Source organism: Neltuma alba, unplaced genomic scaffold (assembly GCF_004799145.2).
Source record: "Neltuma alba isolate B1F8T4 unplaced genomic scaffold, ASM479914v2 tig00012448_pilon, whole genome shotgun sequence".
In the NCBI taxonomy this organism is placed as follows: domain Eukaryota; kingdom Viridiplantae; phylum Streptophyta; class Magnoliopsida; order Fabales; family Fabaceae; genus Neltuma; species Neltuma alba.
Genome location: NW_021636927.1, coordinates 1 through 26,143, shown reverse-complemented (window position 1 = coordinate 26,143; position 26,143 = coordinate 1). Strand labels below are relative to the sequence as shown.

Below are 26,143 nucleotides of genomic sequence, written 5' to 3'. Positions count from 1 at the left end.
ACTGAGGCAAAGACAAACTCTCAGTAAGTAAAGGAGTGAATAAACAAAAAGAAAAAAGAAGAATCAAACAATAATAAATATTTATTCCAGATTTTCTGCTACCCTTGATCAGCTCGATTATTACTGAAGTTATCTCCTATTCCGATATGCTGAATCGGATTCTGGAACATATCTCCAACAAATACAACTTCAAAAAAAAAAAAATCAAATTATGTTGTCTTCAGCAGAACACACAAAGAGCTCGTGAAAAGCGCCATTGAGAAGCTGAAGAAAACCTCAGAATCATCCTCAGTGGACGGTGATGGCCGCTCTAAATGTCACGGTGGTCTTTATACCACGGCAGCCACAGTGGCCGGCGGTGTCAAACAAGACCCCGGCCACGTGACAGTACGCTCGAATATGAGCCACCATTTCAATTGATGTTCGCCATCTCATTACACATTACGGCCATGTTGAATGACTTCAACAGCAATTTATCTTTCCAGTTTGTATCCAAAAAAAAAAAAAAAGACTTCAATATTAATTTGTGAGCACGTGCGAGAAATTTAATTAAGTCCTCTTACATGCGGAAAATTGTTTTTATTTTTTTGTTGCCTGAAGCCACTATTACCTTCAAACATATTAAAATATATCGTAACAAGTGCTAAATAAAAAGTAAATGACTAAACGCGAAAGTGAAATGAATATATATTAAACCACACTTTATTAATCCAAGCACCATAAAATATTAAATCACTCGCACACTAGATTAAGTTACTACATATATACCATGCATATAATCATAAGTCAACAAGATAGGCTTGAGAGCGTCCAATATCCACTGTTCAAATCAGGCCGAGGCATGTAACAAGTGACGAGGATCAGCTTGCCTGCACATATCAACGACCTTGCCTAATTCCCCTTTCATGGCACAGAGTTCGAATAGTATCTTCTTGTTGCTCTCCTGCCCCATGGCTAAGAGATTGATGATATGATCTACTTTATTGGCCGGCCATTGACGTCAAGCGATATGGGCCTGCCACTGCTTTTGGGAACATGCTTAAAGGTTGCACATAAAAGATCAATGTAGAGTGGAAATTGTGCCAAAACAAAAAGAGTCACGGGGAGACAAGTCACCACATATATTGGAAGAGCAAGATAATGGAGTGTATCCTTGAGCACGAAGAAATGTCCCGCACAGAATGACACCAACATGGAAGCAATCGACACGAACAAGGAAGTCAAACCTATCAGCAACTTCCTGGGCAAGACTTTGTCAAAGTCTTGCTCTTGAAATCGAGAAGTGAGTATAGATAGGAACATCACCAGTGCCGTGATGGAGAAGCCCAGGGCTATGAGTGATGAGATGGCGAACAGTTGGAATTCTGACTCACCTTCAAGTGTTGGTTGGCCTGTTTCTTGATTGACTCCGCCGGGCACGGTGGCTGCTGTGGCAAAGGCCACCGTGGCAATTAGTGCGGCTACCAGCGAGCATGATTCTGAGGTTTTGTTCAGCCACTCGGCGGCCCTTTTTTGGAGGTCCTTGTGAGTTCTGGTGAAGACAACGTCTGGGTTTTCGTTCTTCCTGTTGTGTCGGCCCATGAAATCAGGCGGCGTTGTCTCTTTCACGAACTGTATCAGCCATTACATTTAAATAATCAGAATTAAGATATTACATTACACATATAAATATATATACATATATGTACGTGTATGCGCGCGCGCGCGCGCATCAACTAGAAGTTATACACATGTAAGTATCTTGTTATTACCCTGTACCACTTGCGTTCCCATTGCATTTGAAGAGCTTCGCCAGGGATGAGCCAATGTTCGTCGTCACGAAGTGAGGCTGCCAAGTGCAACGCGCTGTTTTCATCCTCATCCACCTGATGGAATAGGCTCTCTTTGTAAATATTCTTCTTCAGCAAGAACTGATACACTTTAGGTTGGCTGTGTTCAGCTGCCAGTAGCACTATGTTCTTCTTATCTTCATTTAGATCGTAAATGGCCACGGGAAACAACTCCAAAATTTTCTCTATTATTTCCATCACACCGTTCTTTGCAGCCAGTAATATAGGAGTCTCCGTTGTCATCCTTGTTGGATTCCGCTCATCGTTACCTTTGTCCTTGGCGCTGCTGGGTTTGATCGATGCTGGATGGGTGTCATCGCGTGACGACGTCATATTGCTGCGTTCGTCTTCTGGGGGGCTTCTCCCATCATTCTCGTACTCATACGAGGGAGCGTCATGAAGAAGTTGTTCGACTATCTGGACAGACCATGTGTGGTTCTCCTTTATTCGATATATATTCCTCAATGGTTCATATCCTGGGAAAATACAAAACATAAAATAAGCATATATGAATCAAAAGTGTAGTGCGCCGTCATATATATTTAGTGTTAAATATTTAAACATGTCAAACACAAATAAGCAAGCATACCTTTCCCGAAAATTGTCCCAATTACCAGATAAAAAAACTTAACCAAATCGCAGCAGGTTTGGTAATTATCAGGAAATAACGGATTTGCCTGACCTCCATCTTCTCGTGATCCTAATTAAGCAGTGGTACGAGAGTTTTCAGTTGTACTCACATGTGCAATTTTAATTAGTGCCAAAATTCAAAAGACCTCTCACCTCCCGCTCCTGGATCTTCCGTGTCTCTTTCAACAGGTTTAGAAATATTGCGCAATACTGGAAACAGAAAACACAATAATTTAAGTCGCAATTATACATGCCAACAAATTCTCAGGGAGGGCATCGAGGGAAAAAATTATACAGATGGTGTGTAAGATTCGAACGTAAAAGTACACACCAACTTTCACCGCTTTTTTTATTTGCCCGTAAGCTTCCCGAAATATATTGTAGTTGTCAGGACAAGCGTGGCTATCAATGTCCTCAGCTGCACTTGTGCTTTTCCGACATTCATCTTCAAGATTTTCTACGGCCTTAAGCTTCTCAAGATAAATACCTTCAAGACAAATTAAGTGCCGATGAATCAATCAAATACTCTTTTTGCCCTCAGTTAAAAGTGACCACGCATGACGGATGACGATAATTAAATGCTTACGTACAGTGATAGATGATGGTTTCCAGCAGTCCAAGGCGGCTTCCGCTTCTGAAAGCACACGTCTTTGATGCTAGCAAATGCAGAGGAGAGCATCCTTCCTCGTTCATCCAATTCGCAAGCTCTTCATACAGATGATTTATCTGAAATGCAAGACCTGCATAGCAAAGCATTAATTAAATAATGTTATAGTCGATTAGAATAAACAACATACATATTATAGAGAAGCTAGCTATAGTGGAGGGAGTTGAGAATGAATGAATTTAGACGTACCAAAATAGTTACCATTAATTGCAGCGTGAAGGATGGTGTCCCCGTTTTTCCTTCTACAGTTACCAAGGAAGGGATCAGCACTGATGTTAGGGTTTCTGATGTGATGAAGGCAAAGAAAAGCATGCTTTTTGCCATGGAGAGCGGCGAAGAAGAGAGGCGTCTCGCCGTCAACGTTCCGATCATCAACTAAGGTAGGCTCCACGCTAGCAATGATGTGACATATCCTGGCATTGCCCATGACAGCCGCTACATGCAAGGCAGTGTTGTTTCTCTTATTAGCAGTTCGCAGAGCCTTTTTGCGTTCCTCTTCATTCGCGGACATGGCGTGGACCATCTGCTTCACCACGTGCTCCTTCCCATCAGCGACTGCTACGTGCAAAGCAGTGTGTCCTGAGCGAGTAATTCTGGCCTTGTGAAGCCCCTCATCTTGCTTGTACATATCAATGACCTCCTCCCATTTCCCTCTCATGGCACATGAGAATAGTTCCTTCTTGTTATTGTTCCCCGGCTCCATGGCTTTTTGTAGTTTGTATTGTGTGCCAATTTCTGTTCAGTGATGGCTCGTTTAAACACTGATCGGCTTATTACGAGATTGATGATCATTGGCCAGAGTTTGCTGGGTTATCAAGTTATTCGTCAAACAAGCAAAAAACAAATAAGGGATAATTAATCTCCGGGTCCTTATAGTTTCACCTGATTTTTAATTAGGTCCTTATAAAATTTTTCCTTTTTATCAGGTCCTTTTAATTTTACATGTTTTTACTTAGGTCCCTCCTTATAGTTTCACTTATTTTTTAATTAGGTCATTTGTCATTTTTAAAAAATTATTTATTAACTTTATTCTTTAAAATTAATTTCATTTTAGACTAATATTATATAATTGGACAAAATAATTAATGTAATCATTTAGTAATTAATAATTAATCAGAATAATTAATTATACTTAAATATAAATTATTTATAATTATATTCTAATTTTAGAAAATTTATTACTATAATTTGAATTTTATAATTATAAAAATCTGAATTGAAAAATAAATAATATTTTTTTAACTAAAAATTTAAAAGAATATTAACATAAGATTTTTATGATAATTTATTATTTTTAGAATATTATTATTTATAGAATAAAGAATAAAAACTACAAGGACTTAATTAAAAATAAAGTAAAACAATAAGGATCTGATAAAAAGAAAAAAATTATAAGGACCTGATTAAAAACATGTGAAAGTATAAAGACCTGATAAAAAGAAAAAAAATTATAGGGACCTGATCAAAAACCAATTAAGACTATAAGGACTTGCCTATTAATTATCCCCACAAATAAAGCAAAAGAATTATTATTTTACCAGCCGAAAATAGAAAAGACAATGGTACGTAACTATGCATGTTTTTATATATTTGTGGTGTGGAAATTCTGAAAAAGAGAACAATGAGGAATGTCATTCACAAACGGATCAACATCCCTCTTGTTTTAGGTGCTTAGTGGTAGGGAACAAGTGTGAAAAACAAGAGTCAGTAAAGATGGAGAACGAGGGTATATAGAAACAGCGACAGGACACGTGGCACTTGGAAACCGAAGCCCACCTCCACTTTAATGACACAGTACGTAGTTACTGTGAAACTGCTGTTAGTCAGGAACTCGTAATCTTTCCTGAAGAGAAAGCTAAAGGAATTGAATATTGCGGCCAAAGACGCACTGGATTATTATAAAGCATTGGAGCCTATTCAACAAGGAAAAGAGGGAACACGTGAACTATATAATAAAGAAAGTACAGAGTATCCAGATATTTAACACACACTGGAGTAGTAAATAGCAATGGACTCGGGTCTTTTTTTTGAATATTTCTACATAACATTAGAATTAGATTTTATATAAGTTCCTAAGTTAGTTTAATTAATAAAAACTAATAACGGTAAGAAAAAAATAGATTAATGGGGTTTTATATTTAAAACTAAAATTCCCAACGAGCTCATACATTTAAAAATTAAATTTGTGAGTGACTTTATTTTGAGAGTTAAAAAAAATGAGTTTTTTCGAATACTAAACACGTTGTAAAATCATTTGAATTGAAGCACCACATCTAGCAGATCATAACGTTCTTGAGATCCAAATAAAAAAGCTAACATCCCGGCCCCCGAATTTTCCGTTTTTATGCCTTACATTAGATTTATTTCAAAAAGATTTTGAATAACCAAAGAGAGAAGATCATCCAAAATCATCCACACCCCTCCCATAACCAATTTTGCCCTTTTTTACTGCCCCGTAATATGGCGTTTTCCATGTCCTCCTCCGGCTTTACATACATATGTGATTTGGGCTTCCTCTTTGGGTCATTTTCTGAGCCCACTTCTTTGGGAATCTTAACACCATCCTTTCACATCATTCCATGTTCCTTCTTCATGAGCTCGCTCACCGCCTCGTCTAGTTTTTCTCTCATAGGACCCTCCAGGTCACTTAATACCTTTCTTGCACGAGTCCAGCCGAACAAGTAACATGGACAGTGGTGGGAGAAGAGGATAAGTGAATAATTTTTATCTACAATTTATGAAGATTTCTCCTATAAGTACTAACCTCTCTGCATTGACAAATAAGATTTTTTTTATTATATTCATTCTATAAATTCTAATAATGTTTTTTTTATCAATATAATATCATTCTATAAGTGATAATATTCTATAATTAATAAATTATTATAATAATTGTATCAATCTATTGGTTTAATGGAAAAGAACAAAGGTAATATCAGTTAAAAATAACCATAAATAAGAAGAGTATAGAGATAAATTGCTTCTGATTTTATTGCTGTAATACAATTGCAATATTCAGCTTGGTTACACTGATATCGACTGACGCAACGACAAATAAGAAAAATCAACCAATAATAAATATTTATTTCAGATATTTTCTGCTACCCTTGATCGGCTAGATTATTAGGGTTGTTCTAGCTCGGTTATTGAAGTTATCTCTGTTATGCTGAATCAGATTCTGGATCATATCATATCTTCCAACAAATACAACCTGAGTAAACGAAACATAAAATTATGTTGTCTTCACCAGAACACATACACAAAAGCTCATGAAAAACGCTGTTGAGCGGCTGAATAAAACCTCAGAATCATGCTCAGCGGAAGGTGGTGGCCGCACTAAATATTACAGTGGTCTCTATACCGCAGAAGCCACAGTGCCCGACGGAGTTAAACAAGACACCGGCCACCTGACACTCAAATATGAGCCACCATTCCAACTGTACTGTTCGCCATCTCATTACTCATTACGGCCGTGTTTATGTTCCTCTCTATAATGACTTCGATGGTGATCGATCCTGATATCTTTGGTCTGATTTGATTAGTTCAGATTCAATACTTGCGTTTATCCACCTGTGTACGTTTATTGACTTGGTAGCATTATATTACATACATAGTAATTTGTGCGCGAGAAATTTAAGCAACGCTTAGTTACATGCAGAATTTTTTTTTTCCCCGGTTGCCTCGAGCCACTATTACCTTCAAACATATTAAAATCTACCGTAACAACTGCTAAATAAAAAGTAAATGGCTAAAAGCAAAAGCGAAATGAACATATATTCAACCACACTGTATTACATCCATGCACCATAAAATATTAAATTACTTGCACACGAAGTTAAGTTACTACATATATATCATATATAATAGTAAGTCAACAAGATCGGCTTGAGAGTGTCCAGTTTCCACTGTTCAAATCAAGCGGAGGCATGTAACAAGTGACGAGGATCAGCTTGCCTGTACGTCTTGATGACCTTGCCTCCTTCCCTTTTCATGGCACATGAGAGTAGTGCCCTGTTGTTGCTTTCCTGCTTCGTGGCTTAAGAGATTGATGATATGATCTACTTTGTTGGGCCACAGTTTGCTGAGGATCGCCATTGACGTCAAGCAGCATGGGCCTGCCGCTACTTTTGGGAACATGCTTAAAGGTTGCCGATAAAAGGTCAATGTACAGTGGAAATTGTGCCAGGACAAAAAGCGTTGCAGGGAGGCAGGTCACCCCATATAATGGAAGAGCAAGATAATGAAGTGTATCCTTGAGCACGAAGAAATGTCCCGCACAAAATGAAACCAACATAGAAGCAAGCGACAGGAACAAGGAAGTCAAACCTATCAGTAACTTTGTGGGCAAGACTTTTTCAAAGTCTCTCGCTTGAAATCGAGAAGTGAGTATAGATAGGAACATCACCAGGGCCGTGATGGAGCAGGCCAGGGCTACGAGTGATGAGATGGCGAACAGTTGGAATTGTAACTCACCTTCAAGTGTTGGTTGGCCTGTTTCTTGATCGACTCCACCGGGCACGGTGGCTGCTGTGGCAAAGGCCACCGTGGCAATTAGTACGGCCACTACCGAGCATGATTCTGAGGTTCTGTTCATCCACTCAGCGGCTCTTTTTTCGAGGTCCTTGTGAGTTCTGGTGAACACAGCATCTGGGGTTTCATTCATCCCGTTATATCGGCCAAAGAAATCAGGTGGCGTTTTCTTTTTCACGAACTGTAATAGCAATTACATTCAGATCATCAGAATTAAGATATTGCATATTATAAATATAGACTCACGCACACAAATTGGAATACATGTACATAGTATCTTGTTATTACCCTGTACCACTTGAGTTCCCATTGCATTTGAAGAGCTTCGCTAGGAATGAGCCAATGCTCGTCGTCGCGAAGTGTGGCTGCCAAGTGTAATGCGCTGTTTCCCTCCTTATCCACCTGATGGAATAGGCTCTCTTTATAAATATTCTTCTCCCCCAAGAACTGGTACACTTGAAGTTGGTTGTGTTCTACTGCCAGTAGCACAATGTTCTTCTTATCTTCATTTTGATCGTAAACAGCTGCGGGAAAAAACTCCACAATTATCTCTACGATTTCCATCACACCATTCTTTGCCGCCACTAATATAGGAGTCTCTGCTGTAGGTTTTTTAGGACTTCGCTTATCTTCTGCACAATTTAAATGCTTCTTGTGACAGCACATAGTACCTTTGTCGTTGGTACTGCTAGGTTTGACTGGCGATGCGTCGGAGGGGGCATCCTGTGGAGACGTCGTATTGTAGCCTTCTTGAGGTTTTCGTCCATCATCCTCGCACTCATCTTCTGCACAATTTAAATGCTTCCTGTGACAACACATAGTACATTTGTCGTTGGTGCTGCTAGGTTTGACTGGTGATGCGTCGGAGGTGGCATCCTGCTGTGATGACGTCGTATTATTATAGCCTTCTCCCCGAGGGTCTCCCCCGTCATCCTCGTACTCATGCAATTGCAAGGAAGGGGAGTGAAGAAGTTGTTTCACTATTTGAGCAGACCATCTATGGTTCTGCTTTTGCCGATATATCCTCATCAATCCCTCAGATCCTGGGGAAAATCCAAAATATATATAACAAGCATCTATAAATTAAAAGTGTCGTGTGCACCGTATTACCTTTGATCCTTAATATAATCTGGAGAGATTAAAAAAGTTATCGTATTTTTATAAATAAAAAAATCAATTATGTAGCAATTTACAGTAAGTCAAATTAGTTTAAAGGGAAAAAAACAAATAAAAATACTTTAAAGTTATTTAGTAACCTTTTAATCTCTTTAAATTAATTAATTGAGTTTTATATTAAGAATAGTAGATAGTGTTAAATGCTCCAAACACAAATAAGCATATATATATATATATATGTGCCTTTCCCAAAAATTGTCACAATTACCAGATAAAAAGAGTTGATCAAGTCGCAACAGGTTTTGTAATTAGCTGGAAGTAACGGCTTTGCCTGCTCTATGTCCACTCGCGATCCTAATTAAGCGGGTCTTCATTTTGTGCTCATCACAATGATGAGTGCCATGTGCTCATTAGTTTAATGTAATCTAGATCATCCAAAATCTAATATAGATGGTTCAGATTTAAAATTTTTAATATATAATTTTTTCAATAATAAATTTAACTTTTAAAGATATATTACTCATGATATTATATTTATTTTAAATTCTGTATTTATTAAAATAAAAAATTGATTAAAATATATAAAAAATTTAAATTCAATCTGAACCATCTAAAATCAATTTGGATTGTCCAAATTACGATGAGCATTTTCATCCTCATCATTGTGATGAGCATGGAAGCAATGGTATGAGGGTTTAATTTTTCAGTAGTACTAGCATTTGTGCAATTTCAATTAATGCCAAAATGCAAAAGATCTCTCACCTCCGGCTCCGGGATTTTCCGCATCTGCTTCAGCAGGTTTACTGCGCGGGCAGAATACTGGAAATAGAAGACACAGTAATGGAAGTCGAAATTATATATGCCAACAAGTTCTTAGGTAGGGCATGGAGGAAAAATTGATGTAGATGGTGTAATTAAATTTATATACCATAAGCGACCGCTTTCTTTATTGGCGAGAAAAAGTCCCACACCATAGTATAGTTGTCAGGACAATCATGGCTATCACTGTGATGCGGTGGATTTTCTGCCTCAAGCTCCTCAACACATATACCTTCAAGACATGCAGACAAACATATCCGGTACGCCGATCAATGAATCAATCAAAGAAGTAGGCTTTTTTAATCCCCGTATAGTTCACTAGCCATGCATGAAGAATAACGACACGAATTAAATGCTTATTACAACATACAGTGGTAAATGATTGTTTCCATCCATCCAAGGCGGCTTCCGCTTCTGAAAGCACAAGGCTTTGATGCTAGCAAATGCAGAGGAGAGCACCCTTCCTCGTTCACCCAATTCGCAAGGTCTTGATACAGATGAATTATCTGAAATGCAAGATCTATACAGCATAGCATTAATTAAATAATGTTATAGTTGATCAGAATAATCAATAAAACAGAGAAGCCAGATAGCTCGTCGAAGGAGTTGAGGAGGGCGGGAAAAAGGGAATGAACGAATTTGTACGTACCAAAGTAGTCACCATAGATTGCAGCGTGAAGGATAGTGTCACCATTGTTCCTTCTACAGTTACCATAGAAGAGAGGAGTATGGACGTCAGGGTTTCGGATGCGATGAAGGCAAAGAAAAGCATGTTTCCTGCCTCGGAGAGCGGCCACGAAGAGAGGCGTCTCGCCGTCAACGTTACGATCATCCACTAAGGTGGGCTCCACGCTGGCAATGATGTGACACATTCTGACATTGCCCATGGCAGCCGCTACATGCAAAGCAGTGCTGTTTCTATAACCAGGAGTTCGCAGAGCCTTCTTGCGTTCCTCTTCATTCGGGGACATGGCGGCGAGCATCTGCTTCACCACGTGCTGCTTCCCATCAGCGACTGCTATGTGCAAAGCAGTGGGTCCTGAGCCAGTAATTCTGGCCTTGTGAAGCCCCGCATCTTGCCTGTACATATCAATGACCTTGTCCCATTCCCCTTTCATGGCACATGAGAATAGTTCCTTCTTGTTATTGCTCCCCTGCGCCATGGCTTTACGTTGTTTGTATTGTGTGCTAATTTCTGTTCGGTGACAGCTCGTTTAAATACTGATCAGCTTAAGAGATTGATGATGATCTACTTCATTGGCCAGAGTTTGGTGGGTTATCAAGCTATTCCTCAAACAAGTGAAAAACAAATGAAGCCAAAAAGAACGATGAGGAGTGTCACTCACAAGCGAATCAAACATCCTTTTTGTTTTAGGCGCGTAGTGGTAGGGAACAAGTGTGAAAAACAAGAGTGAGCAAAGAAGAAGAAAGAGGGTATATGGAAGCAGCGACAGGACACGTGGCACTTGGAAACTGAAGCCCACCTTCATTTTAATTACACAGTTAAACTGTTGCTGGTCAAGAAACTCGTAATCTTTGGCAGAAAGAAAAAAAGAGAAACTCGTAATCTTTCCGAAAGACAAAGCTAAAGGAATTGAATATTGCGGCTCTCTCACTCAACCAAAGATGCATTGGACTGTTATATAGGAGTAGCACTGCAGCCCATACATGCGTACCAATCAGAGAATGCCAACGCCACCCGTTCTGCAAGCATCGGCTTATTCGACAAGAAAGGAAGGGGACACGTGAACTGTATAATAAATAAGTATAGAATGGACTCGGGGCTTGCATTTGTATTATCAGAGCCAGTGAGTTGCTGATCTTTATTTGTTGATCTTCAAAATATCTGCCACCTGATTAACCCAACCATGGTTTCTTTGATGACCAAAACATTAACAATATCAAAATATCAGCAATAAATTTGATATCATATTTTGACCCAGTTCTTAAAATTTCGTACAAAAAACGACAGATTTTATTTTATCCGAATGGCTTCATATAATATACATAAAATCAACAGTGGACTTAATGCACAACAGGCAGGCATAAGAGAATACAACAACATGAAGAGAAATTAATTTCAAATACATTAAAGCATCGGCATTCTTATTCTTAATTACTTGAAAAATAACTCGAACGCAGCATCAGACCAAAATAAAAGCTAAGCTTAACGAATAATGATTATTCCAATGGTGTGGCTCTGTCCCTATCAAAGAAGACGCCGGTGGGACCTGTAGGAGGCAGAAGAGCTAATCTCAGGAGATGTTCAGCAGCTTCATCAACAGTTGAGAACCCATAGTTCTGAGTCATATCAGTCTTCACAAATCCTGGAGACACCGAGTTAACTCGGAAACTCGGGTACTTCTTGGAGATTAATCTTGTGTACACATTAAGGGCTGTCTTGGCCACTGTATTGGCAGGCGTCATGGTTGGCCATCCTTTCTCATTCCATGTTCCTTCTTCATAGTCCTTGATGAACTCACTCACCACCCCATCAAGTTTTTCTCTTGTAAGACTCTCCAAGTCACTTAGTACCTTTCTGGCACGTTCATTTCTTATGAGCTGCACATCAACAACAAGTCGTACAATTCATAAGTCATAAACAAAATATTAAAATTAAAACTGGAGAGTGCATTTAAGTACCTTGATGAGTCCAGCAAGAGAGGTGACATTGAGAATGGTGGGACAATTGGATAATTGAAGCAGAGGAAGGAGGGCTTCAGTCACTCCAACAGCACCAAAGTAATTAGTTTCAACACATTGCTTTGACATCTCCACATTGCATTTTACTATTTCATCCCAATCTATGTTCTCCCCACTAATCTGTAACACCTCATTCACATTACACTCCTAATCATTTCCATGTATCAATTACCAAAAAGGAAAGTTATTATCAAAGTATATTTTTCAAAGATTTACTCTTGAATCTTAAAGGAAAAGTTCCTGCAAAGTATTCCTAAGGGCGGCATGTCTTGTAAATGACTGCAGATTTGCATTTTATGTCAAGTGATGAGCTTACTTTTTTGAACAAAGCTTCGCCGTTCACTGTTCCCGGAGAGACACCTGCATTGTTTACCTGCACCAAAATATGCCAAGCATGGATTTATATAATAAATTAAATTATTCAAATATATTATCGGAACATAACATTAGACTATACCAAGATGTCAAGTTTGCCAAAGGTGGTGGTGATGAAATGAGTTAAGGAAGCAATGCTTGAAGGATCAGTGACATCAAGCTGATGAAACACCAGAGAGTCTGACGACACACCAAACTGTTTGAGCTTCTCAACTGCTCCCAGCCCTCTCTTCTCATCTCTTGCTGTGAGCACCACCGTCACCCCTCTTGCTGCCAACTTCTTGCATATTCCATACCCAAGCCCCTTGTTGGCTCCTGTCACAACGGCATACCTAAAACAAAGTTCTACTTTCTGAGACGTGATGTTGCATTTCATAATACATACTTGAATATATATATATATATATATATATATATATATATATGATTCAGTCATTTTGAATACCAAATGCTAAGTCATATTAAAGGAAGCTAATCAAGTACCTTTTTGCTTCTTCTCCCATAATTGATCAGGCTTTTGGTTTCTAGCTTCTTCTTACAATGAGGCTACTGCTACAACTTGGCTTCCTTTTTACTTTCTTTGTAATTTGACGGTACATAAGCATACATATATACTTCGTCTGCCCGTTTATATTATACGTCCAATACGTACAATCATTGAATTTTCAATCATTATACCAGTGCCCCAATTGTCTTCATCATTCACAACTTGAGAAAATATTGAAGGTCATGAAGAGAACAAAAGCTGATTGCTACCTTTTGAATTATGCATCAGATGAAGAATAAATTAGGCATATTATTGTACAGCTCTTGTTTCATCATTTCAAGGACCACACGAGTAGCTTCTTTTTAGACATATCGATCGTTGATAAGATTCCTTTTTCTCTGTCTTAAAAAAATAAAAAAAAATTCCCTTATTTTCCCTCTCATGTCAACAACCACTTGATTAATTATATTATCTTTTTCGACGAATTTGGCGAATATCTGGCTATGCCATTTCATATAGACCATCAAATTTAATATAACTTGTCTTATCCCGTTATTTCTTTCTTATTCTTTATTTCTCTCTTTGGTCATAGCTTATAATCAAATTGAGTTTGGGACCACTCAGACCAATACAAACCCTTCACTTTCCATGTGTGTGAGTTGTCTCTTATGTGATAATCGACTAAGAACTAATATCATTTGAAAGCAGAAGTGAGCAGTAATTCATAGGCTGTAAAGTAATTTTAGTAACAATAATCCTAAGTTGTTTCTCTATTATATTCGCTAAATTACTGTAAGCTTTTGCTCTTGTCGTTTATGTCATTCATATCAGGCGAGAACTCTGACAATTTATACTGAATCAGATTTTGAACCAAATTCTCGTAAGAACACTTGGGGCTTTATTAGTCGCTACAACCTGAGAATTTTTGCTGAATACTCAATAGCTCTTCCTTGTTATAATTGGTAAATGGGAACATCCTCAATCCATTGCGGACTATGGATCTACAAGTCTGTAGTTCATAATTAAAAGCATTTCAAAAGTTGCGTGCAATTGACTTAAAGCGTGTTCTTCCTCATTATATCGCCCCTAATCAAATTTCATTTCTACAAGCGAGAGAGCCAACACAAATTGTTAGGAACTACAAATTGGTGGGGACAAACTGGAACCACTGGCTTCTGGGATCGTCCAAACAAGTAGGATCATCTAGTATACAGATGCATCTTCTTGTCACAATTGTTGAAGAGTTTGCGTCCTGGTGCAGGCACAATTGCTTGCCATGCTGGTCCACCGTAGCCAAGTGAAGCTTTGAGAGTGACGCAGACTTCCAAGAACTACTCTGCTTGCTCTGGCAATTATTACCATCAGACACGACAACAGGAAGCCCTTCACCTGATGCAGTTAGGCATTTGTTCGTACCACTTAAGAGAATCTGAGATCCATCTTCATGAACCCATCTCTCGATCTTGTTCTCACAACTTCCCACTTCAAGCTCATTCTTCTGGTTAACGTGGACACACTGGCCACTCAGTGGGTAGTACAAGATATTTGCAATAGGGAATTTGGAAGTTGGATCTGCATTATAATTAAGTATAGAGACAGATTAAATTGAATAAAAGATGGACCTGCACATCATTTGAATCAACTACCAATATTGAATGGATGGTTAGTCCTACTTCCCTAAATCAAGAGGCATACCTTGATTCTTCCTTTGAAGGAGTTGGAAGAGTTGGGTGAAGTTTGGGAACCTCAGATTTTGCCAGGAGGCATCCATGACACCAAATGTCTCCTCAAGTTGAACCTGGTCTTCTCTCAGGTAATAGCCACCTTGCAAAGCCCAGAGGCCCCAATCCAGGTCTCTCCCAACAAGGTAGGTTTGAAGGCAAGTCAAGTACTTGTTGTCTGCTTCAGTAGAACCTTCTTGGTCGAACCCAAATTCTGTGAAAATCAAAGGAAAAGCATTGTTGCCACGAGTAAGGAACCCCGCTCTGTGGTCTATGCCGTTAATGGCTCTGGCACAAATTCTGTTCAATGGCTGCTTAGTCCAGATATCTTTCAGCTTTAGTGTTCCAATTCCAGACCATGAATACAAATGTGTCTCAAACACCAATTTCCTGCCCAAACCTAAGTGAAGAGGCCTTTTCTTTAGGAACTGAAGCTCAGTGTCGTAGTTGAGGCCTGAGACAACCACCAGCACATTTGGGTTCGCCCTGTGAACTGCTGTTGCTCCTTGGCTCATATAAATGTACCAATCACCCACGTATTGACGAGGACCATGGAGTTCATTCCTCAAGCTCATGGCCACCACCTGTTGGCCAATACCAATTTTAATACTTTTAACCAACATGCCTAGTTGACGTTATTAAGATAATGATATGCACTTTATGCATTTACCCGTACTTCAATTTAATTTCGAATATTTGGACCCAAAAAAATTTAATTTCGAATAATTGCTGATCAAAAAATAATAATTTCAAATAACTTTTGGGCTCACTTATTAGAATAGAAAAATAAAATGGAATAGAAAATCTAATTAGATAAAAAAAAATTATCATCTTGTAGATTAAAATTATTTCTGTTAATTTTCTTATTTTAAAATTATTTAAATGAAAAATAAAATATAATTATAAGCCAAGACATATCAAATCATCGTTAACAGAAAATAATAATAATCCAAATGAAAATTAATATTTTGTATTTGAAGGATCGAATTTAATATTTATATATGAAAAAAAATTTAATATTTATTTCTTAAGTTACTTACTAGCATAACTATCTAGTATCCAATGTCTAATGGTACTGTTATATTGTTTTCAAATTTTTATGCAAAGTAATATAAAAATGTTTTTTTTTTTTTTGAAAAAAGATTCAATTCATAGGAACAAGATACGTACGGCGGAATTCCCAGAAAAGCGTTGGGCTGCCAAGGTGAGGCCCTTCACCCACTCGTTGGGATCGAAGTGCCTGTCATTGAAGAAGCCATTCTCGTCGTCATCGGCGCAGCACCATTTGGGATCGCTCACATGATTATCCAGCAACACCTTCACCTTCTGATTCCCAAGCTCCCGCACCACTTCTTCAAACGCCTCCACATGCGTCTTGTTCAGCGCCCACGGATTGTTCTTCTTAATCCCTTCCACCGTCTCCGGAATGTCCAATTCCTCTAGGGTTTTTCCCGCATTGCGATCCATGTAGCGAGTCCACATGTAGATCGCGTACGTCAGACGCACGCAATTGAACTTGTACTTCACTATTTGAGCCACCATCTCCTTCAATGGCCGCTTGTCCAGACCTTCTGGAAGCATCGGCTGAAGGTGTCCCGCCCAGTTGCCGCACACTAGTTTGGCTCGTTCGCCATTGAAGTCGTCCATGATCCATCGGCTTTGGGTTGAGAGGGGATAAGCATTGGAATGCTGAGATGTGAGGAGAGCAGAGAAAGCGACGAAGAAAAACAGAGCAGATCTTAATGTTCTTCCCACCATTGTTGCTCGATGACGATTCTCATGAACGTAATGGTATGTGTGCTTTAAATAGAGATTTTGGAATCTGAAATAACAAATTTTCCAAGTTTGGTTGCAATTCTGATCGTAATCCACGTATGTTCCTTGTAGGATATGTATAATTGGAGATAGTTAATTATTCTAGGGATTCATTCCTCATTGTCTATCCCGATACATGCAGACTTCAGTAGTTTGGTTCATGGACCAACTAATAGGGGAAGGAATTATGTGAGGAATATTATTTGCAAACTGAGATTGCAATGAAATTAAATTTTGTCAGTATGCCTCTGTTTCCAACTGATTAACCATATCGATGACCTGGTCTTTTTCCCAACTGAAACTTCATTGTATTATGGGCTGTGGAACTCCTCATCTCGTGATCTCCGAATACGGCGACCAAGTATGCCTTATTTACACTTTGAAGCCCGTTTTCACTTGTTAACCAAATCATTGACCAAGTACTTCGTTCTGTTTATACAGTTTATTGGCAGAAAGAGATAGAATTTTTTTTTTTAAAATTCTTCTTAATATAAGTTATCTTATTAAACTTATTATATAAATGTTGAATTTTACCTTTAATTTTTTTTAAAAAATATTAAATGAGAATAACATTGAAAAGTTATTAAATTTTAAAACAGAATTAATTTTCATGAAATATGTTCAAGGTGTCTTGTAAGACAAAAGGAGCATGCCTGATTATGTGAACTGATAAGTTGTCTCTTGATGCTGAGTTCTTCTCCAAACTCATGGTGGGTTAGCATTACTTTTTAGAAAATAAAATCACGACTCAAAACTTCGACAGTGATATGCCTCAGCAAACGCTGGCCCAAAAAAAAAAAACATAAACTAAACAGTGAATGTAAATTGGTAAATAAAAAAAATTGAATAATTCATATCAAAGCATTTTTAAGTATAATGTTATACTATAGCTTATAGTAGTATTTGCTACCAGCTAATTCTGAATTTAATGTTTAGTATGCTCCCTTTTTCTAAATATTTTAAAATACATCTTTCAAATTCAAGAGATATTCGAGACTTTCTTTCATTATCCCCGCACGTCTCATTGTCGCCGAAAAGATTTTTAAAATTTGTCAACGTTGAATCTCTGAAAAGATTTTAAAATTTGTCAACGTTGGCCCAAAGTGTTTTAGGTAAATAACAATAACAGTCAACAATGGTGATCTGAACTTTGAGATAATCTGATTAATGAAAGTTCAACTAATCTTTTCTAGTCATACATTAACCAACAAAAAGCAGAAGGGGACAAGTGTTGTGAGCACATCAAAGAGCAATTGCCAATGCTCATGACAGGTAATTTTGACATACTAAACAACCTTTCTATACATGTACGATGGAATGAAATAAAAAATAAAATAAGTGGAGTTTTGGATCATATTCTTTAACTACTATTGACAAATAACAATAAAGAGTTAATGCCATTTTTAATTCTTGAAATTTATTTCATTTTAGTTTTGATTCTTAAAATTTAATCTCATTTTGATTTTTGTCATTATTTCAAGGATAAAAAAATCTTTAAACTGATCAAAATAAAATCAAATTTTAAATGTTAAAATTAAAATGACGTCAAATTTTAAAAATTAAAACTAAAACGAGGTCAAATTTTAAAAATTAAAAGTAGTATCAACTATAAGATAAATACAAGCCAACTATTGTATACCTTATTTTTTTTCAATATATACATATATATAATATGGAAAGCTAATGTTTTCAGCTATTCTATTGGGCGCATTGTAATGTAGATAGTGATTTAAATTTAAACCCTTTTAATACTTAAAAAAAAAAAGGATAATGTCTAATGTCTTTCCCATTTAGGATTAAACTAATTCAGGCGATAAAAATGCAATGAATATGAGCAGCAACTCAGGGGTTCAAATTCCCTTTCTATATAAGGCAAAGATATAATTTTACTCCTGATTTTTTTAGTAGTGTAATTTTACTGATGGTCTTCTTTTATGCAATTTTACCTCTAGAATTTGGGTGCAATTTTAGGCACCCAGCAAAAAAATCACGAGAAAAATTGCATAACTAAAAAGAACTAGGATAAAATTACACCTGAAAAATAAAATTAGAAATAACATTGCACCTTTAGCCTTGTGTGTGTGTGTGTATATATATTTTAAAAAAAGGACCATATCTTTCTACTTTCTTGTGATGTAACCAGTTGTGACAGAAAAATATGGGTAAAAAATGGCAGCATAGATCCATATTTTCAAAGTTTGATAAGAAAAACTGTGATGCTAATTAGTATGATTCAAAAGCTGGACACTTCATGGCGAGCAAAGAAGAGGCCAGAAGGTGAACCATTTGGGAGCAAAGCTAATCTTACAACACTAGCAGCACCATCTTCCACAGATAAGATACCACTGTTTCTGTTAATGTCTGTTTTTACGAATCCAGGACAGACACAGTTAATACACATGTTTGGGTACTTTCTCGCCAGAATCCTTGTGTAAGAATTCATGGCTGCTTTTGAAACCATATAAGCAGACAGAAAAGTTGGCCATCCTTTGGCTTCCACTGTTCCTTCTTTGAAGTCTTTGACAAACTCTCTTACTACCTCATCTAGTCTCTCCTCTGTAAGATCATCAACACCATCAAGCACCCCTGTCGCCCACTTGTTCGGTATGTTCTGAAACAATGGCATTAACCAAATTTGATGTTGCTCTAGTGGTTATCCAAAATCACAATTGAGAATAGAAAGGAGATTTGAGAGGTTTGGGGAATTAATATAAATGTATAGGAAAGTGTATTATTCACAAGTTTTGACCAATACAGCTCATTCTAAGTTTATTGCGAATCTACAAGGCTCACTCTGGTTTTAATAAAATAGAGAGGATATTTTGTATCAGTTTTGAAAATAGGGGGGAAAAGTCTGTAATTTCAGCAAAATTCAAAGCAAGTATATGCAATGTACCTTCAACAACCCTGCTTGGGAGGAAACATTAACAATCCTTGGAGAATTGGACAGCTGAAGAAGGGGAAGAAAAGCCTCCGTTGTTTCCTTAGCGCCATAGTAGTTTGTTTGCAGACATTTCTCAGCCAACTCATAAGTTTGAGTCAATGCCCTCCAATTGTAAGGTGGGCCCTCCCCCTGTACAATAATTAAAAACAAATCTTTTTTGGTGATTAATACAAATATACACGAATAACACAGTAGAGAAAACAAGCTCATTGACTGACCAACTCATCCAAATTTAATCCGCTGATCGCTGCATTGTTCACCTGCAAAACAATGATTCACATTCGTAAAAGGCAAAAAGGACAAACATTTTTTAAAAATTATTGAGCCCTGAAAATATTAGACCCCCGCCTAAGCCACAACAGATTGACCAACTAGTTTGTATCAACATCAGCAAGGTCAGATACAGGTCATTCATTCATTTCGCAGATAAATAATAAAGCAAACAGTGGCTTTAGTTTGACCTGCCAAGGGGCATTTCACGTCTAAAGTGGTTGAGTGTTTCAAAGCTTCCAAGGTTGGTAACTAACTAAAAGGGAAGGAAGGAAAAAGGGACACAAGGTGTTCTTAAATAGTTTCAGTTCTTTAACACAACACACACACACACACACAATCTATTCAGTCTCCAATGCACAGTGTTCTTATCATCTCAAACACATCTTACACGAAAGCTTGCGATGCTCGATGTGGGAATAAAGCGCAAAGCGTCATTTTCTGTACTAAAGTCTAATTTAGTTATAAGGATGGGGATGGCAGAGATCTCACGTTTGACCACCAGTCACAGGGTTAATCCAACCAGAAAAATGCCCGCTAACTTTTATTCAACAATTTCTACCAATTTAGAACGATGAAAACTTCATTTATTCTAAGCTTTCTCCAAAGAGATATAGAGAAGGTTGTTTGTAACAAAATATATTCCAGACGTTTTATTTTATTTTATTTTTTGGTGAAGAATGTCAATTTTCGAAGTAACTTTCTAAGAACATAAACGCAAAAACATAATCAAACAGTAAACTGTCGCTGTCTTTAAAGATTTCATATTAACCAACTGAAGTACAAGAAGCATTTGAAAGTAAGAAAACTCAATTCCAAGCAGTCCTTTTATCTGTGAAGAGTCATAACAAGCTATAATTACCGATTAATCTCGCTAGGAAAAAAAATATTAGGGAGATTTATTCAAGGAATTGATGCTCATGAAAATAGTTCAGTGCATGCAAGATTCCAATTCGTCAATTCCCTTCCACTGAACGAAAAGAAGAATAAAAAGAGCGTTGAGAATATTCGCCGCTATGGACATTTCATTCTTACCAGAATATCAAGTCTCCCAAATTGGGTTTTAACAAAATCCACAAGAGAAGCAATACTAGCGGTGTCCATCACATCAAGCTGATGAAAAATTACAAGGTGGGAGATGCCAAAGGCTTTCAATTTCTCAAGGGCTTCGAGGCCCCTCTTCTCATCTCTTGCTGTGAGAACCACCTTGACTCCATTGGAGGCCAACATTTTCACAGTCTCCAACCCGATCCCTCTGTTCGCCTGTAACAACACCATACCTGAAACCACAACCAATGCTACCAAATCAACATATGTACGCAGTGAACAAAATGAAAGGATCTTATAAACATGCGAATAGATTTGTTCAAATAGGGAGGAAGACAAAGATGCGATAGTGGTAGTACCTTTCTTTAGGTTCCGCCATTGATGCAGAAACTGCGCAGGATGGAGGATTATAAGCGGAAGCCAAAATATATAATTATCGCAAACTAGATTCAAACTTTGACCTTGGGAAGAGAGATACGTAGGAATACGTGAGACCCGTTTGATACTCAGCAGCTTGAGAAGGAAAACATCAAAGCAAAGGACAAAGAATCCATTGAAATGTGTGAGCTAGAAAGAAAGCCGAAGCGAGTCATTGATCATGATGATTCAGATTCAGAATCAAAGAGAGCCTTCCACGGCCTACTTTTGTCGTGATTATCATCATCCTTGTTTTATAGATTAAAAGTGATGACTCCGGCAAAAAAATAAAATAAAAGTTGATGACATTATATTAGCAGTATTTTAGTAAGAAAACGATTGCTTATTCCTGTTGGCAAAAAAAACAAAATGTTATTTATAATTATATCTATTTGACAAGTAATGAATGTACTGGATATATATTTATATTTATAAATTTATTATATTTAAAATCAAAGCTAAGCTAATTCCTTCCTTGTCATAAAAATATTTTATTACGAGGAAAAAAAAACTGTTCTTCGAAACGGTTGATTGTCACCTGATTTTATTATAAAAATTTTATGATATATATTATTAATTTAAAATCAGTTTTTAAATAAGTAATAGTTCTTTTCGCAAAATTTTTCTATTCATAAATACGAGAACCAAAATTTTGCTTATAGACATTAATCCAATTGCCAACATCACGTAAATTTTACCTTATGTCGTGTTTCATAGGATATATAATTTTTTTAACAATTGAATATAAAAATAATAACATTTTTTTTTTGGGCCGAAAAAAAATAATAACATTTTAGTGTTAAATTTATTGCGTAGATTTTCATTAAGTAAAATATTTTGAGATTGGTCAATAACATAATGCTCTTGGTCAGAGGGATTAGGAGGGAGCCCTTTTTTATTGCTTTTTGCTCTGCCCGACTCTTCTAGATGACGATACATTAAAACTGAATGGACAGGCAGGGCACGTGCAAAGAAAACTGATCAATTTATTGAGAGTCTTTTTCGCTGTCAAGCAACTTTTTTAGTCTTATAATTCTTTTATTAACTAAATAATACTGTTTCCTCCAAGCCAATGACTCATTATGCTTGGAAAAAAGGGAAAGTTTACAGAGCCTTCAAATGTTGACTTCTTTTTCATTTGAGTCACGCTGTACAGTTGGCCAAACAAACAAACTACTATTTTCTAATCCATTCAAAGTAAAACATTTGCACAAATTTTATAATTATATAGTGTTTAACTAACATTACACATACACTTGTTTAACTAAAATTACATGTACACTTCTAGAAGAAAGAATTAAAAAAAATTAGGGAAAACCATATTGAAGGTACTATACTTTTTTTAATTTTCAATTGGTACCTATGTGTTTTTTTGTTCTTAACTAAATCTTTATTTTTCCTCTATTAAATCATTAATTCTTATGTAGAGACTAAAAATATCAATAGAACAAAGTTATAAAAGCTAATGTTGCTAAAAAGATAAAATTAAATATTTAATTAAAGGGAAAAAACACATAGGTACCAAATTAAAAATTGAGAGAAAGTATAGTACTTCAATATGGTTTTCCCAAAAAATTAATCTCACCGAGATTAGTTTATACAAAGGCTGACAATTCGTTGAGACAACAGAAATAAACTACGAAGACTGAAAACAAAAACAGGATTAACACATGAAAACTGGGGTATTATTTTCCTTTCGTTCAATTAGGCAAACAGCGGAAACAGAGCACCCGGGAAGAAGCAGTCTTTTGAGCAATTCTTCTTCTGGCTTATCTCATTTGTCATCCTTCTGTTTCATGTGATGAATCCCCCATTCTTATTCGACCTTCCAATTTTCCTACATATATTAAGCATTTAAGTTGATGTCACTTTATTTTATTAAATAGTTTAATGTCAAGTTTTTCTACTTTCCAATGACGATTATTTGTTTAATTTAAGTAATTTTGTATTATCCAAGATAACTGTGTATAAGATTGTCTCATAATGCGAAAGCGTAGAATGATTTTCGGGAGTGAATCTAAACCCACCGGTAATAATGCAATGCTAATAGAGATCCATGGAGTTTAGTGTCATCAAGGATAGATGGGGGAACTAGTAATCTATCTCCAATATTATACACATCCATGGGAATTCGCCAAGATCAAATCAAGAACTACAACATTTTCACAGAAGCTTCCTAGTCCTGACTTAAAACATTATAAATCAATAATATAGAGGGCTTGATCGGAGCAACATTTTATGTGATCCCACTAGGCCTTCAAAAATATGTTGTGGAAAATTCAGGATGCTTATTTTTCACGAACAAGAGGGCTATATACAGGGTACCACATATTTTCTCTGACGTACTCCACGGTCTCTTCCTGCAACCAGTGCAGCAGCCGAGTGAGAAGCAGATGAATTCAGGTGAATCCAAGATAGCATTAGGTTGCGTTTAGGTGAGATAAATGAAACATTATTTGGGGGGGGGGGGGGGGGGGAGGAACTAGAACTTAATAATAGTACTTGAAAGAAAAAAGACTCTCCGTGTCATAATTTCACCATGAACCTGATAACATGAACCTAAAAGCTCCCCTTATTCTTTTCCTGATAGAAAAAATAACAAGATAAAATTGATTTTGTATATTTGTAATGTTCAAATGTCAGCTAGAAGCATTTCCCCCATCTTTGGATCTCTCAGGGACTTGAGTAATCGTAAACCCTTTAGAATATGGAACTAATCATGTTTGGGATTCATAATCCCCCCCCCCCCCACACCAAAAAAAAAAAAAAAAAAAAACAAGCGCTTTCCAGCAGACTTGAACCCCCAACGTTGTGAGCGTCTTTCAACAGGTTCAAGCATGTCCTACCAATTAAGTCAATCTGTTTGCAACAAATCTTGCACATGCAGTTCTACTGAAAGAATGCAACATATAGGGGATCGACATACCCAAAAAAAATTGTAATATATCTAATATCTTAAAGTTTTATGAGCTATAAGTATTCCATACTTTTGACATGAGCGAGAGTTCTTTGAACCCTATCTCACCGCGCCCTTCTGCCAGCCCTTCTGCAACTGCTTCCCGCAGAACAGCAGCTCCAACCTCTGCTGTAACATTTCGGATACTGTAGCATGCAAACTGGAGTTGGTTAACCGTCAAAGGCCATTCAATTAACTGTCCCACTTCATATAAAATCACCAAGATTTTCTTTTTTTGCTTTTATTTCTTTTGAAAGATATCAGGCAGACATCTATTTTAGTGTACAACATAATATAATATGATTATAACTCTCTATAACCATTTTATTAGGATATGGATGAAATTTTTTTTTTTTTAGTCAGGGATGGTCAGAACAAAACTAGAAGTTTATCGCCAAACTTGGCATGCAAATCCTAAAATATACTCACTCCTTGATGTATTTGGAAAATTTGAAAATTTAATTCTGATATTCGATAAAAGAGTGACAGGAAAAAAGAAAAGTCGAGAGAAAACAAATATCACAAAATAACAAAGCAGAAATGGAATATTACCTATTAATGGACGGATACAAGATTCCTTTTAGAACTTCTTCTTCTGTCATGTAGGAAGCAAGGCTGCAAGAATGGAAGCATGTCAGCAATTTATTATAAAGGAAGGTATTGAGCCAAATCAGACATCCCAGCAAAGAAGAAGAACTTAAATGATGCAAAATAATAAAACCAACGCAATCAAAATTTCACCATAACACTCACTGAAGAAAGTTCATTGAATATTAAAACTAGAGTAGAGCCTAGGTGAGGTGCATACAATAGCCAGTTCGAAGTTACCACAAAGAGCAGGACCCAAGAAAAGCTAGTGAGCGATTAAATCTATATACAAATTTTAAGGCAAGAGATAAAGAAAATCAAGTAAAATTATTAGAGAATACATACAAGGGCAAACTACTCAAGGTATAATGAAAGACCTCTGGAAATCTATCAAGCTAGGATTTAGAAAAATCAGGCACGAATTTTCTCAAACTTCCGGTAATGCTAGCTCGGAAAGCTTGGGGTTGAGAAAGACCAAGCATAAAAGTTAAAATCTTCTGCAGCCTACCATTCAGAGGCTGCCTGCAACATTCCATCAGTTATAAGACGAGCACCTGACAGAAGAGCTCCCAAACCAATCCTGAAATGAAAGGTGACCATTGAAACTACATCAATATATTCACAGATATATATGATTCATGAAAGAACTTGAGTCCACAAGACATACCCTGGGAAAAGATACATGTTGTTTGCTTGATTTACATGGCCTACTTTTCCATTAGCTGCACACGGATTTTATTCAGAGGATCAAGGTAATTATACTATTTATTGTACAAGCAAATCCAGCAGAAATAACTGTATATATAGCCTCATAGATAAGGAAAATCTGATTCAGAAAAGATGATTCGAGGTTCAAAGGTAATCAATCACTTAAAACGAGATTTTACCAAGGTCTACATTTTGGAACGGACTTCCACTAGCAAAAACTATATTTTCTCCAGCATGTTTAAAAGCATCAGCAGCAGTGCACTCAGCTGTTCAAATGGTTAAAAACAAAGAGTCAGAATTAAAACACGGACACCATTAAGGAATTATGAGTGCTTGATAAGTCTTGTACAAACAAACCATTCATGTGGGATTAGACATGGCAAAGATAGCAGGTTTTGTCGAAACAGATTCTCTCATTGCCTTAAGCACCTGAGTCAAATCTCAACCATTAAAATTAAGAAATTCAATTGTAGTAAAATGCATATTGCTGAACCATAAGCTGCCAATATAAAACACATTTC

General features: G+C 36.9%; 4 protein-coding genes and 1 pseudogene across 4 annotated transcripts; all 5 read right to left on the bottom strand.

Annotated features, from left to right (window-relative positions):
* Positions 1–975: 975 nt before the first annotated feature.
* Positions 976–3,829, bottom strand: LOC114727096 (uncharacterized). Its single transcript, XM_028913824.1, has 7 exons — positions 3,328–3,829; positions 3,050–3,199; positions 2,755–2,946; positions 2,613–2,669; positions 2,419–2,529; positions 1,752–2,305; positions 976–1,611 (listed from the first exon to the last, which is right to left on the bottom strand). The coding sequence occupies exons 1-7, from the start codon at positions 3,827–3,829 to the stop codon at positions 976–978; spliced, it is 2,202 nt and encodes a 733-aa protein (XP_028769657.1).
* Positions 3,830–7,114: 3,285 nt separating this feature from the next.
* Positions 7,115–10,754, bottom strand: LOC114727094 (uncharacterized). The gene is made up of 6 exons (XM_028913823.1): positions 10,241–10,754; positions 9,962–10,111; positions 9,701–9,823; positions 9,535–9,591; positions 7,945–8,699; positions 7,115–7,837 (listed from the first exon to the last, which is right to left on the bottom strand). The coding sequence occupies exons 1-6, from the start codon at positions 10,752–10,754 to the stop codon at positions 7,115–7,117; spliced, it is 2,322 nt and encodes a 773-aa protein (XP_028769656.1).
* An 891-nt stretch (positions 10,755–11,645) lies between these two features.
* Positions 11,646–21,415, bottom strand: LOC114727101 (uncharacterized; annotated as a pseudogene).
* Positions 12,746–13,172, bottom strand: LOC114727100 ((+)-neomenthol dehydrogenase-like). The gene is made up of 2 exons (XM_028913828.1): positions 13,153–13,172; positions 12,746–13,001 (listed from the first exon to the last, which is right to left on the bottom strand). The coding sequence occupies exons 1-2, from the start codon at positions 13,170–13,172 to the stop codon at positions 12,746–12,748; spliced, it is 276 nt and encodes a 91-aa protein (XP_028769661.1).
* Positions 21,416–23,449: 2,034 nt separating the features above from the next.
* Positions 23,450–26,012, bottom strand: LOC114727102 (NAD-dependent malic enzyme 2, mitochondrial-like). The gene is made up of 7 exons (XM_028913829.1): positions 25,980–26,012; positions 25,802–25,888; positions 25,582–25,636; positions 25,423–25,494; positions 24,879–24,941; positions 24,358–24,472; positions 23,450–23,730 (listed from the first exon to the last, which is right to left on the bottom strand). Exons 1-7 carry the CDS (start codon positions 25,984–25,986, stop codon positions 23,659–23,661), a joined length of 471 nt encoding a protein of 156 aa, XP_028769662.1. The 5' UTR covers positions 25,987–26,012; the 3' UTR covers positions 23,450–23,658.
* Between the last annotated feature and the right edge of the window lie 131 nt (positions 26,013–26,143).